The 16,764-nt window shown below is 35.2% G+C and overlaps 2 protein-coding genes across 3 annotated transcripts; one reads left to right on the forward strand and one right to left on the reverse strand.

Moving 5' to 3' along the window:
- Positions 1 to 658: 658 nt before the first annotated feature.
- On the reverse strand, positions 659 to 7,171 carry LOC107424354 (uncharacterized). 2 transcript variants are annotated; one of them, XM_016034141.4, is made up of 16 exons: positions 6,907 to 7,171; positions 6,411 to 6,568; positions 6,196 to 6,279; positions 5,896 to 5,964; positions 5,705 to 5,776; positions 5,368 to 5,604; positions 4,966 to 5,076; positions 4,761 to 4,874; positions 3,868 to 3,990; positions 3,687 to 3,755; positions 3,446 to 3,552; positions 2,696 to 2,779; positions 2,512 to 2,599; positions 2,027 to 2,131; positions 1,502 to 1,686; positions 659 to 1,287 (listed from the first exon to the last, which is right to left on the reverse strand). In XM_016034141.4, the coding sequence occupies exons 2-16, from the start codon at positions 6,522 to 6,524 to the stop codon at positions 1,065 to 1,067; spliced, it is 1,785 nt and encodes a 594-aa protein (XP_015889627.3). In that variant the 5' UTR covers positions 6,525 to 6,568; positions 6,907 to 7,171; the 3' UTR covers positions 659 to 1,064. The 2 variants fall into 2 exon arrangements, with proteins under 2 accessions (XP_015889627.3, XP_015889626.3); XM_016034140.4 differs by having other exon boundaries at positions 6,411 to 6,593; positions 6,907 to 7,170.
- A 5,143-nt stretch (positions 7,172 to 12,314) lies between these two features.
- Positions 12,315 to 15,017, forward strand: LOC107424305 (plant intracellular Ras-group-related LRR protein 4). The gene is made up of 4 exons (XM_016034071.4): positions 12,315 to 13,042; positions 13,189 to 14,102; positions 14,197 to 14,379; positions 14,573 to 15,017. Exons 1-3 carry the CDS (start codon positions 12,352 to 12,354, stop codon positions 14,341 to 14,343), a joined length of 1,752 nt encoding a protein of 583 aa, XP_015889557.3. The 5' UTR covers positions 12,315 to 12,351; the 3' UTR covers positions 14,344 to 14,379; positions 14,573 to 15,017.
- The last annotated feature ends 1,747 nt before the right edge of the window (positions 15,018 to 16,764 follow it).

Consider the following 16,764-nt stretch of genomic DNA (forward strand, 5'->3'; position numbering starts at 1 on the left):
TAATCGTACAGATGATGTGGAGCTCTCTAGAAGTCGTTCATAAAAATATCGAGCGAGAGGAGGTGACCAGCCGTTGAGCATTCTTGAAATATCGTTTCTTTTTTCTAAATAATAAATAAAATAAGCTCCTGAGCCTTCAGGATTTTTTGTCCAAATTAGGTTATGCATAAAATATGGGAAATCTAACGCGCAACCATCAAATTATGGATGTCTTTCAAAAAAATAAAAAAATAAAAAAAATATTAAAATAAGGATATTCTTTTCCGTGAATTTCATATATATATACACACACACACACACACAGAGACACACACACACACACACACACACACACACACACTGATGTTAATGTCCCATATATCTAGAACATTTTCTTCTCTGTGCAAATTATTAAATTAACCGATATATATACACACACATACTGATGTTAATGTCCCATATATCTAGAACATTTTGTTCTCTGTGCAAATTATTAAATTAACCGATATATGTACACACACATACTGATGTTAATGTCCCATATATCTAAAACATTTTCTTCTCTGTGCAAATTATTAAATTAACCGATATATATATATATATATAGTATTTGTGAGTTTTGGCGTTGAAGAGTAAACCATTGCGGTTTCATTTTTCTCATGGTTTATAGAAACAACCATTAACAAAAATATGATTTCATTCATTAAAATAATAATAATAATAATAATACTACATATGATTTTGCAAAAGCAACTATTACAGAATATTATAGATTTTATGTTTCTACACTTTAAATTAATTAATTCCATATAGTAAGTAGGATGGGTATCATATCCTCACAATAATACAAAAACAAAAATAAAATAAAATAATAATACAAAAAAGGGGAAAACTAGAGGCAAAACTCCACCATCAGCCATCTTCAGCACGGCCTCGTCCCTTCACGGAGAACCGTGCTACGACAGCATGTTGGCCAAAAAACTGAGTTTTTTTTTTTTTTTTTAAAACCATATGAACAATGGAGATCTTCCATCTTCATTTAATCGTATCTCCCATACAAACAACGATTGGCACAGGCTTTAGAATCACAAAGACTCCGGACTTGTGGACGGCCGGATTCTTGAGGGCATTCGCGTAGACATTTTCGGGGTGATGGACATTTTGTTCAATGCACCGTCAAACTCATCAAGATCAAATTCTTGAAAGCTTTTGGCCATATCCTCATCATCATCACCGCTTCCTTCTTCATCATCATCATCATACGTGGGTCTGACCATTGACCAGTACACGAAGTGCGGCCGTAGGTATCTTCACACGTCAGAAGAATGGATTTTGTGTTAGAGAAGCATTAGATTTAAATAAAAATTCCTACGGCAAGGAAAAACTTAATTTGTCCACAATTCACTTGAAAAGAAGGAATGACTAGTTCATCCAACTAGAGGGACCGTGGCATAAACCATATATATACTATCATGTTCCTTATAAATTTAAATCAATAAAATCCAAATCAAAGAATATAAACCTGTCACTTCTCTTCAGCAAACATGGGTCAAATGGGAAGAACATGTCCAGCCTTTCCATCCCACCAAAAGCCCTTGACAATTCGGATTCCAGGTAGTCATCAAAATCAAAGTTCTCAGAAATAGTGAATAAACTTGCTGCTTTTGCCTGTCTTAAGAACTCCATTACTACAGTTGGCAGACAAACCTGTTTAAGAAGAAAAACAAAAATAAAACCATCAAGTTGCATAGGCATGAAAGAAGATTGAAGGCAAGGACCAACACAATGCATAGAACAAGAGACACAGAAAAAGTCCATAAATGGTGAGAGTTCGCCGAATGGATGGTCCAACTTCTTAATGATGAGTCATGACCAGTTCAGATATGATCAGTGGTCGCAGATTCTCATGAAAAGTAGTGTAAAAAAAGATAATGTTGAGATATTTCTCAATATGCATCTAGGACAATCCTATCCTATGATTCTCCAAAAAGACATATATCTGGCACTCAAATATAAGCATCCTGAACCGCCTAAATCAGCTGCTCACCTTCAAAGGGCTCAACTGATGTGTCAAGATCACAAAGAGCTGAGATTTGAGTTGAAGAACATCCACAAATGATCTCATACGAAAGCACAGCACATACATTATAGCCTGTAGCATGGGCAAACTCAACAGACATTCAGAAACTATTTTATCAAAGTAAATAACTTTTATTATATTTTAATATTTCATAAAAGATATGAAGCACAAAAGATAGAGACAAGCATACCGATCATGCATAGTGCAAATCACAATGAAATTGGATCCTTTATAGGTGTGGATGAAATGTAATTCTTTAAATCAAAAGACAACTTTTATTTATAAAGAGAAAGGCAAGATGATATTAGATTTGTAAAAGTGGTATAAATGTGTTATAATTTGATAGGAAAGTTATCATATTAAACAATTATTTCACCACATCCATTCCCATTCATGATAAGAGGTAACAATATTACAGTTATCACTCAACCAGTTATGTTCAGGGGAAATACCTGGCATCCAGAATAGAAAACATTATGAGCATTTGGCCTTCCTTCACCTTCCTGCATGCGGCAGTAATCCAAACACCAACCAACCAACCTAAAAACCAGATTAAAACAAGACAAACTGTTAAATTAAATCCCTCACGATTCCCTATTTCCCCCCTTCCTTAATATTTCTACTTTCAGTGCCAACCTTTTCAACATATCAACAACGACCGAGGTTGACAGAAACCTTCCACGAGACAAATAACTAGCAAGATAAGCAACAGCCATCATCCTGCCAGATATAAGAATGGAATTAGCAACATAAATAACCTTGAACTTTTCTTATTTTTCTTTTTCTGAATCAAAACAATACAATTGCAAAGCTTGGAACAGTACAAAAAAATTTATACCTTCAGACGAAGTAACATGATGGCTATAGCAAAAAAAAACCACACTAGGAGCAAACACATGGAAGGTAAAAAATGAATAAGACAGGTTAAACTTCTGACTGAGCACAAGATATTAATCAGTTAATACTTGTTTGTTGATAAAATCATCTTCATGAAACACCTTCCAACATCAGCCTTACAACTAGAAACTATAATACAGCTAAGATGAAGAAACTTAGATATAGGGAAGGGAAAGGAGGCCAGTACTAGAATGGAATGATATAGATAAATAGCAATTCAAAGAAACAGGCGATTCCATTCACGTTGAAAACCTACATAGCACTATTCTGGAACATGCCTGAGGGTACATGTTGACATGCAAGCATGTTCTCAATGTACCATAAAATTAATTAAGTAGCAAAGCAAATAGACCACACTAAATATCAAATCTTATTTAAAAGACAAGGCCAACACACTTGAGCACAAAGACGACCAGAATGTTATCCAAAATAAATAAGACAATTAGCAATCAACAAAAAAACTCTTCATTAAAGACAAGCCAATATTACCTCTCAAATTGGGGGCGGACATTACAAAAAAAAATATCAGCAAGCATATTGGCAAACCGGAAGCCACAATTATCAGGATCTAAGGCACAGGAATAGAATATTACAAACTGCAAAAGAGAACACATGGCATGCAGTTTTTTAATATGGGGGTCAGTTTAAAGCACTAGTTACGAAATGACATATAAACAATGAATGGCATGAAAACATGAAAAACAATAGAGAATTAGCATATGTTCAGAACCTGGGCAAATTTTGACTTATATGCTGGTAGAATAGTCTTCTGAAATGATTGGAGAAGAACCTCGAAGACCTGGATGAACCAATTGTTTAACATAATTAAAATTCAGTATTAATCACATAGATGATAACGGATCAAGCATAAGAACAAAAAAGGAAAAGAGAATGAAGATTTAAAAAGACACCTTAGTTAAGCGGCCACCAGCTTCACAGGATTCAAGATACTCAAAAGTTAGAACCATCAAGCTATCCAATTTTTCAGCATGCTCATTTCTCCCTAAGCTCTTTCGACTTAGTTCTCTTGGAAGCTGTATAAAATATAAATATCAGCATCACTTACCAATGGTAGACTAAACCATAATAATAATCAAAAGCAAAGAAAAAAAATAAATAAGATTCAAAATCTTAGGAAAATTACATTTTGAAAACCACATAACAGACAGTCTTTAATTTGAGCGCTAACTAATTTGAATTTCCTGGCATAACACACTTGGCATCTCTTATTCAAAAATACATTTAGAAGTGAATTATTCAAGAACCCTAGGATCTATAATGATATGTATGGAGGAACAAAATAAGGAATGCCACTAACGCTCCTGTAGTTGGCGTAAAAAGCTTCAGAGTCTAAAGCTTGAATCTCTTGAGACCAGAAGGCATACAGATAAAGGAAGAAAAGATAAAAATGGACAAATATAATTAACATTAGTAGGAATTACAAACACAACAAAACTTATCCAACCGAAAGTATGGTAATAACTGTATAAACCAAATTGAACACACTTTGTAAAAGAACTAGGGCAAAACATAGCTGATGACACACAAAAACGAACAATATATACAATTTGTCCGATCAGACAATAGCAACCACCCATACTACTGCATTCTATTTTTTATCTGTAAAAGAAGAAAAATTAAGGGACTTTTGTGATTTGCATCTCCAAAAACCCACGGAACTAATCCCCTATTTAAATACTATTGCCACATCTACTCATCATTTTTTTTTTCTTTCCAACTGCAGGAATTAATTCAAAGACAGATTATCAATTTATCGCTGAAATCAAATCAATGAATCTTATACCTCAATATCACCCTTCAATTCATCATCTGTAGTTTCATCAATATCTTCTAGCTCCATCTTAAATATGCCCTTACTAGAGTCATCATGTAAGATATCATCCCATCCAATCTCCAACTGCAAGAAGTTCAGAATAAAGTATCATCATAAGACAAATGTAGTGGATACTCTCAGAAGCTGGAATCAAAAGAAATTCCAATCTTCTTACATCCAAATCTATCAGTAAATCCACCACGCTGGAAAGCATTGCGCTCCGAACATATTCACCAAGATCACCACTTTCCAACCTCAACATGTTCTCCACATACATAGCAAGAATCTACAAGAACAATTAAGACATAAATATCTGTCTCAAATAATAAAGATCCACAGAAACACTAATCTAATATACAACACTAAATAAAAAAACAGCACAAAAATTAACACTGAGATGGCAGTCAACAAAGCTGATACCATGCACAAGAACAATGTCCTATATGGCAGTCAATAAAAGCACCAGAAAATAAAACCCAAAATGGAGAACTTAATTTTTTCTAAACAAATTGAAATCAAAATGGAGAAGCATCTTGCCGTTATAGAATAGAAATGTATAAAGCACTACTAAACTCACAAATTCCTTAGAAAAGTGGGATGGCTTTTTCTGGATTACTAGTGTCGACAATCTCAGGGTAGCAAGAGGCACCAAGTTAGTTATACGTCCTAGAGTTGAATGAACACGAGATAGAACCTGTTCCTTTTTTGTAATACCACGTGGATGGTTCAAAATATTTATAAATGAAGAAGGTGGTGTGAAATTTCCCACAAGCATCTCCAAACATAAATCAACATATTTTCCACTTGTAGTGGCCTGCAGGAACGCAAAGGAAAAATGATATGAAGGGTCCTTCCATATTATTGAAAGTGCCGGAAAGGCACTGCTAGTAACAAAATACACAAGATCCACGTACCAAATTAACAATTAGGTCAAGCAAAGCATCCATCACATCAGACCCATGATTCCACAAGTTCATTCCCAATATCTGAAAAACATTGAATTCTGAAAATATTACTAAAAATAAACCAAGCATTAATGAAGGAAAATAAATAAATGAAAGCCAAGACAGACAGAAACGATAGTGTAGTCCAAGTACCCACTTACAGAAGCAAGAAGTGAACCATGCTGATCATCTATACATGATACTGCTTCATCAAGTGACTTCAAACTTGCCTGCCAGTCAAAAACAAGGATAAATAAATAAATAAACTTTGATTTCTGGCAAAATGAAGTAGTAGGAGTATTCCAATACAGTAATATTGGAACATAAAATATCAGAAATGAATATACTCCCATAGGAAAAACAAAAACCAAGAATTAAAAATGATAAAGACATTTAATTAGATTTATCTATTGAGGCACCAACGAAAAATCAAATCATCATACACATATAGAGACCCTTACCACAAGTAGGGCCACCTCATCAGGAGCAACACGTTTCTTGCGGTGCATAACTGCAACAAGCTGGTTATACATATCACAATCTCCCTGGACCAATACAATTCAGGTTTACCACATGTTCATGTTGATATATACCACAACGAGAAACTGAAATCGCATACTTGCAGGCCAATAACACCATAGTATCACAGTATAGCATTCATACTAATTAAACTTACCAATGATACTGATTTAAGAATGTCCCGGACATGGAAGTCCACGTCCTTATCGCTCAAAACAGCTTCTTCCATTTCATGAAATTCTGCTTCCACGTTCATAATTTCAACTCCCATTGTCTGTGACCCAGACCCTACCGATTCTGCGATCTCAGTGGGGCCTGGGGACAATGAATTTAATTAAACCTGAAAATTTTTGATATATAGAAATTAAAAATGGCAAAGTACTAGGATTATGCCAAAAAAATCTTGCTTTACAAGCTATATCCATGTACATAGGAGACTTTTAAAAAATCTCAGAAATTCTGATGATGATAAGAAATTCCCAATTAAATATCTCGTAAATGCTACCACAACAAAAAAAAAAAAAAAAAAAAAAAAAGTAAACCTACTTAGAAACTACGACCAAAAAAAGAAAAAAAAGTGCGATCACTTAGCTAGCTTAGAATGAATGATGTCTATGATACCAAGAGTAAAGAAAGCAAATAAGAAGGCTTACAAAGAAGCTTAACGTCCGCGTCGGTTCGTCGCCGGCGGTGAGGTAACTCACTCGCCGACTAAAGTCGAATTTATTCCGAATTTCGGTGACGGCCGGAGCACAAGAAAGATAGGAAAAGAACAACAGAGCCGAGCGATCTCGCAGTTTTTTTTTTTTTTTTTTCTGTTGGATTCTCGGGTGGGAAGACTGGGAGACTCCTCTTCAAACGTATGTCGGCTACGAGTGGAAAGAGAAAGACGAAGCGAGGGTTTTCAAAGCCCTCTTATAGCTATCCTCTAATATTTGTGCAACGACCCGGCCTTTTTCTCTTTTATCTTTCTTTAATTATTCTACTGCCTCTATATTTCATTTATTTTCCAATTGGCCCCTTTCCCACGGACACAGGAAGACGCGGGAAAATCCTCTCTGCATAAATACTACTACGGTTTGCGGTGCTAGACAGTTGTCAAATTGCGTGCATTATGTAATTTTTGTGGGACGAAAATTTGAGCTAAAACCGAATCAATTATTAATTCTTATTATTTTTCTTTTAGAAATCGGAATCAATTATTAACCGCAAAAATATCCTGCTTTTACTTAGCAAAAGACATGTAGTTTATGATTTAATCTTTTTGGTAAAGCTTTTCTTTTTCTTTTGAGCCATTAACCCTTTTCTTTTTCCAAAAAAGAAAAAAAATATATTGCTAAACCTAAATTAAAAAATCCTAAACCTGAATTAAGTACAACTTTAATTTACTTTGTTTAATAACTTAAAAAGGAAAAAAATCAAAAGTCATTTATTGGGAATTTGAACTAGAACTCTAGTTTTTAGCAAATGTATTCTTGCTTGGGCTTACTTACAAAATACTGACGAACAAGCTTTAATTTGGGGCCCAATTATTGACTTTGAAACTTGAAGGTGGGCTGGGCTACAATTAGCCCACGATGACAAATCTGGTATAAAATCATAATGATGATTGCAGACTCAAAGACATAAGTCTCGGTTTTTTTTGTTTATTCCTAGAGCAACCATATGGTCCTTGTTATTTAAATGACAAGTGAAAAGGTGATAGTGCATGAGTCAGGGCGGAGCCAGAAATGTGAACGACGGGGCATGTTATATAACCCACAATTAAAAAATATTTAAATACAAATCATAAAAGAATTTTGCATTATTATTATTATTTTTTTAAATGGTGTTTTTCTAGAACATCACACTGAATTTATTTTTAGATGGATTATTAAAATAGAAATAATAATAATGTTAAAGAATTTTTTTCTTATGTCATGTTAGAGAATGTATTTATTTTAACTAAATGGAAAACAACCACATATATCAAATATTAAAATATAAACAACACAATAAGAAAAAGAGCACAGTTATAATCAAAATAAAAACTCCACTAATAAAAAAATACTATTAATTAATAAGTAATTAGAAAATTCAAACTTCAAATGAAATGCCAAAATATATAGTAAACACTTCATAAAATAAATATTAAGTATTGAATTTAAAAACAAGAATACTCACCATTTTTTTTAGATAAATAATGCTCACTTAATGCATAATTATATTAATATATTAATTAAACTAATTAAGTTTATCATTTAGAAATACTTAAATATTATAATAATATAAATAGAAAAGATAAATATTTTAGCATTTTATCAAAAGAAAAAAGAAAAAAAAAAAAAGGTCATTAGCATTTATTAGACTCACATGTAGAAATTCAAGTTAGTTAATAGATTCTCTGAAAAGAAACAAAGTTGGTTAATAAGGGTAAAGTGGTTTTTTTTTTTTTTGGATAAAGTGATTTAAATGGGCGCTTTTGAAAATGATGCCCTTTAATGCCTTTAATTTGGATATCTTTTTGTGAATGATGAGAAAGCAAGGTAAGCTAAATATACTTTTGTAATCAACTGTATTTGCGAAGAATCAAATAGATATGCTCATACTGTTAGCAAAGCTGGGATTATGTATTAACATAAATTATGGAAATGTAACAAAAGTTGACGTGCATCGCCTTTTTTTATTTATTTATTATTATTTTTTTTATGGTGTTGGTGTGATGTAAATTGAATTGATAGTTTTTGGGATTAGCATTCGGTACATTTCGTTGCTAGTATGAGACGGAAATGTATTCAACAGATCGAATAAATCATTTGAGGATAACTAGTTATTAGCGAATAATATTAATGGTTACACGAACTTAATTTATTAGGCCTGGTAATCATTGGTGGTAATTTTTAGATGATGCATTTAAAATGCTAAAATCTCCTTTTTTTTTTTTCTTTTTTAATAACAAAAACTTATTAGGCTCAAATTTTGTTAAAAAAAAAAAAAAACTGAAACTTCTAACATGAAAAAAGAAAATTATTATTTTATTAAAAATTAGCCATTATTAATTTCATAAACAACAATATTGAAAAAAATGTTCTAAACAACTTTGAACACGATAGAATGAACAATGAGAGATAAAGAATATTGTCCATGCACATTAATTTTTGGTCCATTGAACAATTTTTTTCACTATTATTAACCTTTACGAACTTACAAAATGCCATTTTGAAGGTAGGATGGCTCACAGACAACATTCACAAACAGCAAAACCAGTTTATTTGCTGCTCTTGTGAATTAGTTTTGGCTTTCATTTTAACTTATTTGTACATATCCTTTTGCAATCAACTGGATTTGCAAGGAATCAAGTATAGATGCTCATGCTGTAGCCAAAATGGGATTATACATTAATACATGAATTATGGAAATGTAGTGCGTTTGGCTGTTTGTATGAGATAGGAAAAAGAAGTTTCACGTATTCAACGGATCGAATATGTATAATTTGAGGATAAGTAGTGATTGGCGAATAATGTTATTGGTTACATGGACTTGAACTTATTAGGCGATGCCACCCCACCCCAATTTATTGAAAAAAAAAAAAAAAAAAAAAAAGAAGGAAGAACAAAGGAAAAAAAGCTTATTTAGTCTACAATTTTATTTAAAAAAAAAAAATCGAAATCACTAACATGAAAAAGAAATTTATTATTTTATTAAAGTTAGCTAGCCATGATTATTTTCATAAACAACAATGTTGAAAAAATGTTATAAACAACTATTTATCAAAAAAATGTTATGGACAACTTTCAACATGGAATGAATGATAATAAAAGCTCTTCAACATTTCCAAATGTTTAGTAGAATAACTTGAAATTGGAAATAAGAGTAAAGGAATATTGTATATGCAACATTAATTTCTGGTCTATTGACCAACATTTTTATTTTATTAACCTTTACAAAATTATAAAGGGCTGTTTGAAAGAAGAATAAAAAAAATAAAGCCATTTCGAATTGTTTTTGACACAAACAAAGTCAAAGCAAACTTTAAAAATTATTTCATCTTGATCATATAATAGGTCCAAATAAAATCTCTTTAAAAAGAAATTCTTTTGTACATGAATCAGACAGCATTCACAAACACCAACACCCTTTTTTTTTTTTTTTTTTAATGCTCTTGTGAATTAGTTTTTGCTTTAATCTGAACTTATTTCCATGCATATATATATATATATATATTCCCTACCCTTTCTCTCAATTGGAGGGAGGGAAAGAGTAACAATTAAATTATGATATTTTTAAATCAATACATCTGGAATCATCTACTACATTTCTTATTCAAAATAACATGTAAAGAGAGAGGAGGAGAAGAAGAAGAAGCAAGAAAATGAAAAAAAACAGAAAGATGAGAGACGGAGAGCGATGGAGGGTGAAAAGGAGCGGAGTAGGAGTCGCAGTCAGCAAGTGAAAAATCCCATGGGACAGGTGAAGGCACAGCACGTGAGGACGTCTTCATGATACCGCTTTTTATTTTTATTATTTATTATTAATTTTTCCCAATTCATGAAACTTGAAAGGGACCAAAAAGTAGCTGTTGCATGTGTGACAGTGTGGAGAAAAAAGAGAGATAGAGAGAGAAAAAAAAAAGAAGAAGAAAAGATAGAAAAACGGTTATGGCCTGAGGAGCAATGCCAGCTGGATACGGTTGGACACGAACCGATAACACGTGTCATCCATCCCAACGTGGACACCTGGACACTGCATTTACTCCTCCCCCAAGTCCCAATCCCCATCCGTTGTCAGTTGGAATGGCAGCCCAGCCTAGCAGGCACCACCGTATCATCAGCCTCCGCTCCTCATATTTTTGACAACTCTACCCTCTTAACTTTTCTCTTTTTACCATTTTTACCATTCCACTCCACTTCTCTGTCACTTCCACACCCCGCCCCAATTAAAAAAAATTTTTTTTTTTTAATCCTTATCCATGACGTGTTATTATATATACTCGTGAGTCGTGCCTCGCACCGCCCCAAATCTCAATTAACATGATGTCAAAATGATCAGTATCCAATTACGCTTGGCTTTTTTGGACATATAGGATTTTTGGTGGACAACGGTGGCAACACTATTTGATTGGTGGATGTGGATCGTCTTATTCATGGTTTATGCATGATAATCTTGGTTGGCTTACAGTTTATTCTAGAATCAACGGCGTCAAATCATTTTGACCTGAATATATACTAATACAGCTGGTTTAGCAAGGGTGGCCAACGGTGGCTGGCTCTAAATTTAAGGTAAAAGCAGAGTTAGTTAAATGGGGGGACAAATGGCAGGGGTAAATCTGTCAATACAGCCACCAAGGTATGAGACAGCAGAAGGGGTGGGAAAGGTGAGAGTAGATCTTGTGTGATAACTGACGGGTCGTAATCGGTTTCACGGTATTTCTGCATCCAATAATATCAAATTTTATGCTAACCTTTTATTTTTTATTTTTTAGGTACATAAATAAATAAAACTTTACGTATAAAAGCCAAAAAAAAAAACAAAAAAACAAAAAAACAAAAAAACAAAAAACAAAAAAGAAAATAAAATCCGCCAACAAAATATTCAGAGAGAGAGAGTGACGGAGGGGAAGAGAAACCAAAGCATGGAAATATAGCTGGATTTATGGGGGACGACGTAATTAGAGTGTTTTTGAAATCAAGCGAAGAGCCTCCACTGCATAAAATAAAAAAATAAAAAAGGAGTTTGAGATTTTCCTTCTTTTGGGGTTTCCAAATTGCATTTGCATCGCCCCAAAACCTTCCGAATTCATTTGCCTCATTGAGTTTTTCTTTTGTAAATTTTGAACACCCTTTCTTTTCCATCTTGTTCTTGTTGTTCTCGTTATTGAACGTCGTAGTTCTTTGAATTTAATCCCAGTTGCTGGTTATTTCTAGAAACTCGTAGAAGCTGATTCCGTTTCTATTTTGTGGTTGGTGTTCGTTTCTGTTAACTGCTCCGGGGTTATATATATATATATATATATATATATATTTTTTAATTTTTTTTTCCGGTCCTTTCTTTTTTTTTTTTTCTTTTTTTTTTGGGGGCTTGGGGGGGGGGGGGGGGGGGGGGGGGGAGTTGAATTTGGAATGATAATGGAATCCTTATCGCAATCGGTGAATGAAGTGGTGGAAGATATCATGAAACTTCATAGATCTTTACCCGCCAGACCAGGAATCGACGAGGTCGAAGCAGCCAAGACTTTGATCAGAAACGTCGACAAAGAAGACCAAGCCAGGCTCGACGCCATTGCTAGACAGTCCAAGAATCCCGATGTACCCGAAGAGCTTTTCAAGGTTTTGCAGGAGATGCAGAAGAACTTGGTCTACTTCCACAGCAAAGAGCAGAAGAGGGAGGCCATGAAATTGCTTGATCTTGAGAACGTCCACGCTCTGTTTGATGAATTCATTCAGAGAGCCTCCAATTGCCTTTCTTCTTCCACTCGTTCTCATAACAACACCGCCGCCGCCACCGCCGCCGCCGCTTCTTACAGCAATGCTTCCGTCTCAACGGCCTCAGCCGCCGCCGTCGCCAACTCCTCGTCTGCAGCCCCTGCTTCTTCCGCCTCCATTTCAAGGTCTGCGGAAAATCCCTCGGTCGCCGCCGTTTCGTACTTCTCTGGGAAAGAATCTACCAAGAATTCGGAATTGTTCACCCGAGACGATAGCTACGTGAAGAAGTCCAAGTCATCGTTCTACGCCGACGGAATTGGAGTCGGACCTGGTTTTTCGACGAAGCCTCAGATTGTAGACTCGTCGCTCAAACCTGCTACGATTTCAGGTGGGTACAAAAACTGTTCTGGAAATTTTTAATGCATTTTTATGAGTTTGATTTATTAGAATTGAACGCAGAAATCTTGGGTTTTTTATGTGCTTTCCTTATTTAGACTTGAACAATTTTTTCACAGTTGGTTCTATTTTTGGCAGGTCAAGACAGTGAGAAATTGAGTTTGATAAAGCTTGCTAGTCTGATTGAAGTCTCGGCCAAGAAAGGTACTCGGGATCTCAATCTCCAGAACAAGTTGATGGATCAAGTTGAGTGGTTGCCTGATTCAATTGGGAAGCTATCTAGTTTGATCACCTTAGATTTGTCTGAGAATCGGATTTTGGCTCTCCCAACCTCCATTGGAGGCCTTTCCTCTCTAACGAGATTGGATTTGCATTCGAATAGAATCGCAGAGCTACCGGAGACTGTTGGAAATCTCCTTAGCCTGGTATTTCTAGACCTAAGTGGGAACCAGTTGACATCCCTGCCTGCAACCATTGGCAGATTGGTTCGTCTTCAGGAGCTTGATTTAAGCTCAAATAGGCTCTCATCGCTTACTGAGTCAATAGGGTCCCTTGCTAGCCTCAAGAAATTGAATGTGGAGACCAATGACATTGAAGAAATTCCTCATACTATTGGCCATTGTTCCTCACTTAGAGAGCTTCGTGCTGATTATAACAGGCTTAAAGCCCTTCCAGAAGCTGTGGGGAAAATTGGGACATTGGAAATTTTGTCAGTGCGCTATAATAACATCAAACAGTTGCCCACAACTATGTCATCTCTAGCAAACCTGAGGGAGCTTGATGTGAGTTTCAATGAGCTTGAGTCTGTCCCTGAAAGCTTGTGTTTTGCCACCACACTTGTTAAGATGAATATAGGAAACAATTTTGCCGATCTTCGATCACTACCGAGGTCTATAGGGAACCTCGAAATGCTGGAAGAGTTGGATATCAGCAACAACCAGATACGGGTCCTTCCAGACTCTTTCCGGATGCTTACACGGCTTCGTGTTCTACGTGTGGAAGAAAACCCACTTGAAGTGCCACCAAGACATGTTGTTGAGATGGGAGCACAAGTATGTAGATCATATATTCTTTTTTATGTTTCTAAAACAGGTCCATTACTTGTCTTTTTGGGCTGATCATGGTTTTAATTGTTTTATCTCTCAGGCTGTTGTTCAGTACATGACTGAACTTTTTGAGAAGAGAGAAGTAAAGGCACAAACGGTTAAGCAGAAAAAGAGTTGGGCTCAGATCTGCTTCTTTTCAAGGTCAAACAAAAGGAAGCGCAATGGTGCAGATTATGTGAAAGCGTGATCCCGCTTATAAGAAAAGCTACAGTCTCTTTGTGAAGTAAGTCCTTGAATTGACTTCAATTGTTCAACGAGGAGACAAGTTGTAAATATTGAATTTAGGATAGTGTATGCTTTTACTAGGAGTCCAGGAGATTAAACTCAATTAACCCCTATTGATTTCTAGTTAAGCAGCATAATAAGTGAAGTTTCAGTTCTATGCCTCGACACTCATCTACCTTTTCTTTTTACAGGGATATCAACGGTTAGTAGGCGTAGAAGGAAACAGAGACCTCACTGCAACCACCTTCATTAACTTATGGTACAGTGGGTTTCTTGAATTGTTGCTCTCTGACTGTTGCATCTCAAATTTGTAGATTTTATTTTCTTTCATTTTTCCATTTATTGTAATTCTTGTAATCTTTTTTCTCTTTCTTCTTCTCTCTCTCCTTTTTTTTTTTTTTTTTTTCCTCCCATATGTATTCCTGTTATGTTCGAGCCAAAATGAGGTGTACAATTCCAGCCGGCTTTATATGGGTTACAGATGATGTTGTACTCTGTGTATCACCTCCAATGTCCATGATATTTGAGGGCACACTTTCTGCCACTTTTCGTAATACAATTTGTTTTCATTCAAATGTTTGACTGGTGCAATCTGTATTATAGTTTGTAGCTTAATTTAAACAGAAAAAATTATTACATTGTGACTTCGGGTAGGACTTAAGAGCCAGCTATCGTACTTACCTTATCATTATATGGTAAAACAGCCAAGTAATACAATTGTTCCAAGCGCAACATCTTAACTGGGTTGTAAATGTTATTCAATGCATATTTGGACTGCTGATTATAGCTCTGCTGTAGACTTAAATCATTGTAGCCTTATATAGCGAGCCGAAACACCTAGAAGGGTGAGTAAGCAAACTGGATTGCGATCAAATCTAACTGACCAAAACTAGGAAAAACGTCCAGCTGGATATAAAGAAGAAATCTACTAATCTTGGCATATCATTTGCTAATGTACATCTTTGTGGCAGGATCAGACTGTTGTTTTGGCCCAATTGTATTTCCACAGATATGACTTTAACTAGTTGTCAATTTGACAAGCTTGTTGAAACTTAAAAGCCGATCAATGATTTGTGGTACAAATTCTCAGTTGAAGTGAACCAATGAAGTTTAAACACCATTCCACACCTAATCTCTTAACGTTTATTGAAACCCCGCCAATAAATTTTATAAGAGAAAATCACTGCCATGTCCACTCCAAACGGGATTCCATGACAAGGGGTTGAAGACCACTGTTTTTGAGGGGGTCCCAGAGTGGCAGATGTGAGACATACCCCAAAGTGTTGACAAGGGAGAAAGATTTTGTGGTGGTCCCAGTAGATTGAGGAGGCCGGTTGGCATTTTGGCAAGAATCTTAAAGAGCACAGACATGAGAGAGAGAGAGATGCATTTGTGAACTGCATGGGTTGTGGGGGTGGCGTGGCATGTTTCCTTGTTGGGGCCTCGAATGGATGTTGAATTTTGTAAGTAACACCTTCATTCGCTACAACCACAGCAAGCATCTGAACCCAACCGAAACTCGGGATGACAGTTTGCCAAGTTGCTCTCCCCCATGTGAAAGGGGTTTATGGCCTCTGTGATTGTATTTTTTGTAGCAAATCTAACAAGGCGACAGACCCCACATTGTTCCGCATTGTGACAGTACAAGTAACGAAGCCTCGTCTCTCACTTGAGAAATCCTAATCCTACCCACCAAACGGTTATTCGCAATTAAAGACCATGCAGTTTTAAGGACTAAGGAGTAATTGCAAGGATATAAAATCTCGTATTTTTTTGTTTTTTAGATCATAATGAGTTAGCATCCTTGGATAAATAAAAAAAAGGACAGAAAGAAACGCATTAGGTTATAAGTTTAACAAGTGTATCGTATAACATAGAGGTGGCGTTTCTTGATTTGAGAAAAAGTGGGTGAAAATGAGATGCCAATCTCCTAAACATTTTTCTATTATTATTATGTTTTCGCAGGCTGGAAAAGGATTAATTTGTTTGGTAAATGTCGCTGTTCGTGGTGATTATGTTTGTATGATTATTTTATTAATTAAAAGATTACAATCCTAGTAATAATTAAATAAAAATGCCTAACCTGTTATGTGCATTGTCAAAATAGATAATCGATAGTGGCTAGCTGCTATTAAAAGGTGAAAAAAGTAATATGGTTATTAGCAAATCAGGATCGTCTACTGTCTTATCGGAAAGATAAATCACGTGGTTTCTTTTTATCCAGTCATTGGCTTTGGGCTTGTCCATATTTATGGTGCATGATGGCATAACATGCCCGTGATTTGAGTGGTAATTGCAGATGGAATATTAGGATGGAAGCCTAAACATGCAGAAAGCAAGCAAACCAGAATGTAGAAGACAATGGCAAGCTTTCCTTTTGGTA

The sequence above is a fragment of the Ziziphus jujuba genome, chromosome 7 (assembly GCF_031755915.1).
Source record: "Ziziphus jujuba cultivar Dongzao chromosome 7, ASM3175591v1".
Taxonomy (NCBI): Eukaryota; Viridiplantae; Streptophyta; class Magnoliopsida; order Rosales; family Rhamnaceae; genus Ziziphus; species Ziziphus jujuba.

What these genes read in the sequence shown, in the direction of transcription:
- LOC107424305 (XM_016034071.4), top strand. Translation starts at nt 12,352, where the DNA reads ATGATAATGGAATCCTTATCGCAATCGGTGAATGAAGTGGTGGAAGAT. An exon ending in CAAACCTGCTACGATTTCAG is followed by an intron (nt 13,043 to 13,188) that starts GTGGGTACAAAA and finishes TATTTTTGGCAG; the next exon opens with GTCAAGACAGTGAGAAATTG. An exon ending in TTGTTGAGATGGGAGCACAA is followed by an intron (nt 14,103 to 14,196) that starts GTATGTAGATCA and finishes TTTATCTCTCAG; the next exon opens with GCTGTTGTTCAGTACATGAC.
- LOC107424354 (XM_016034141.4), bottom strand. Translation starts at nt 6,524, where the DNA reads ATGGGAGTTGAAATTATGAACGTGGAAGCAGAATTTCATGAAATGGAA. An exon ending in ATGGTTCACTTCTTGCTTCT is followed by an intron (nt 5,777 to 5,895) that starts GTAAGTGGGTAC and finishes AATGTTTTTCAG; the next exon opens with ATATTGGGAATGAACTTGTG. An exon ending in ATCAGTTGAGCCCTTTGAAG is followed by an intron (nt 1,687 to 2,026) that starts GTGAGCAGCTGA and finishes CTTCTTAAACAG; the next exon opens with GTTTGTCTGCCAACTGTAGT.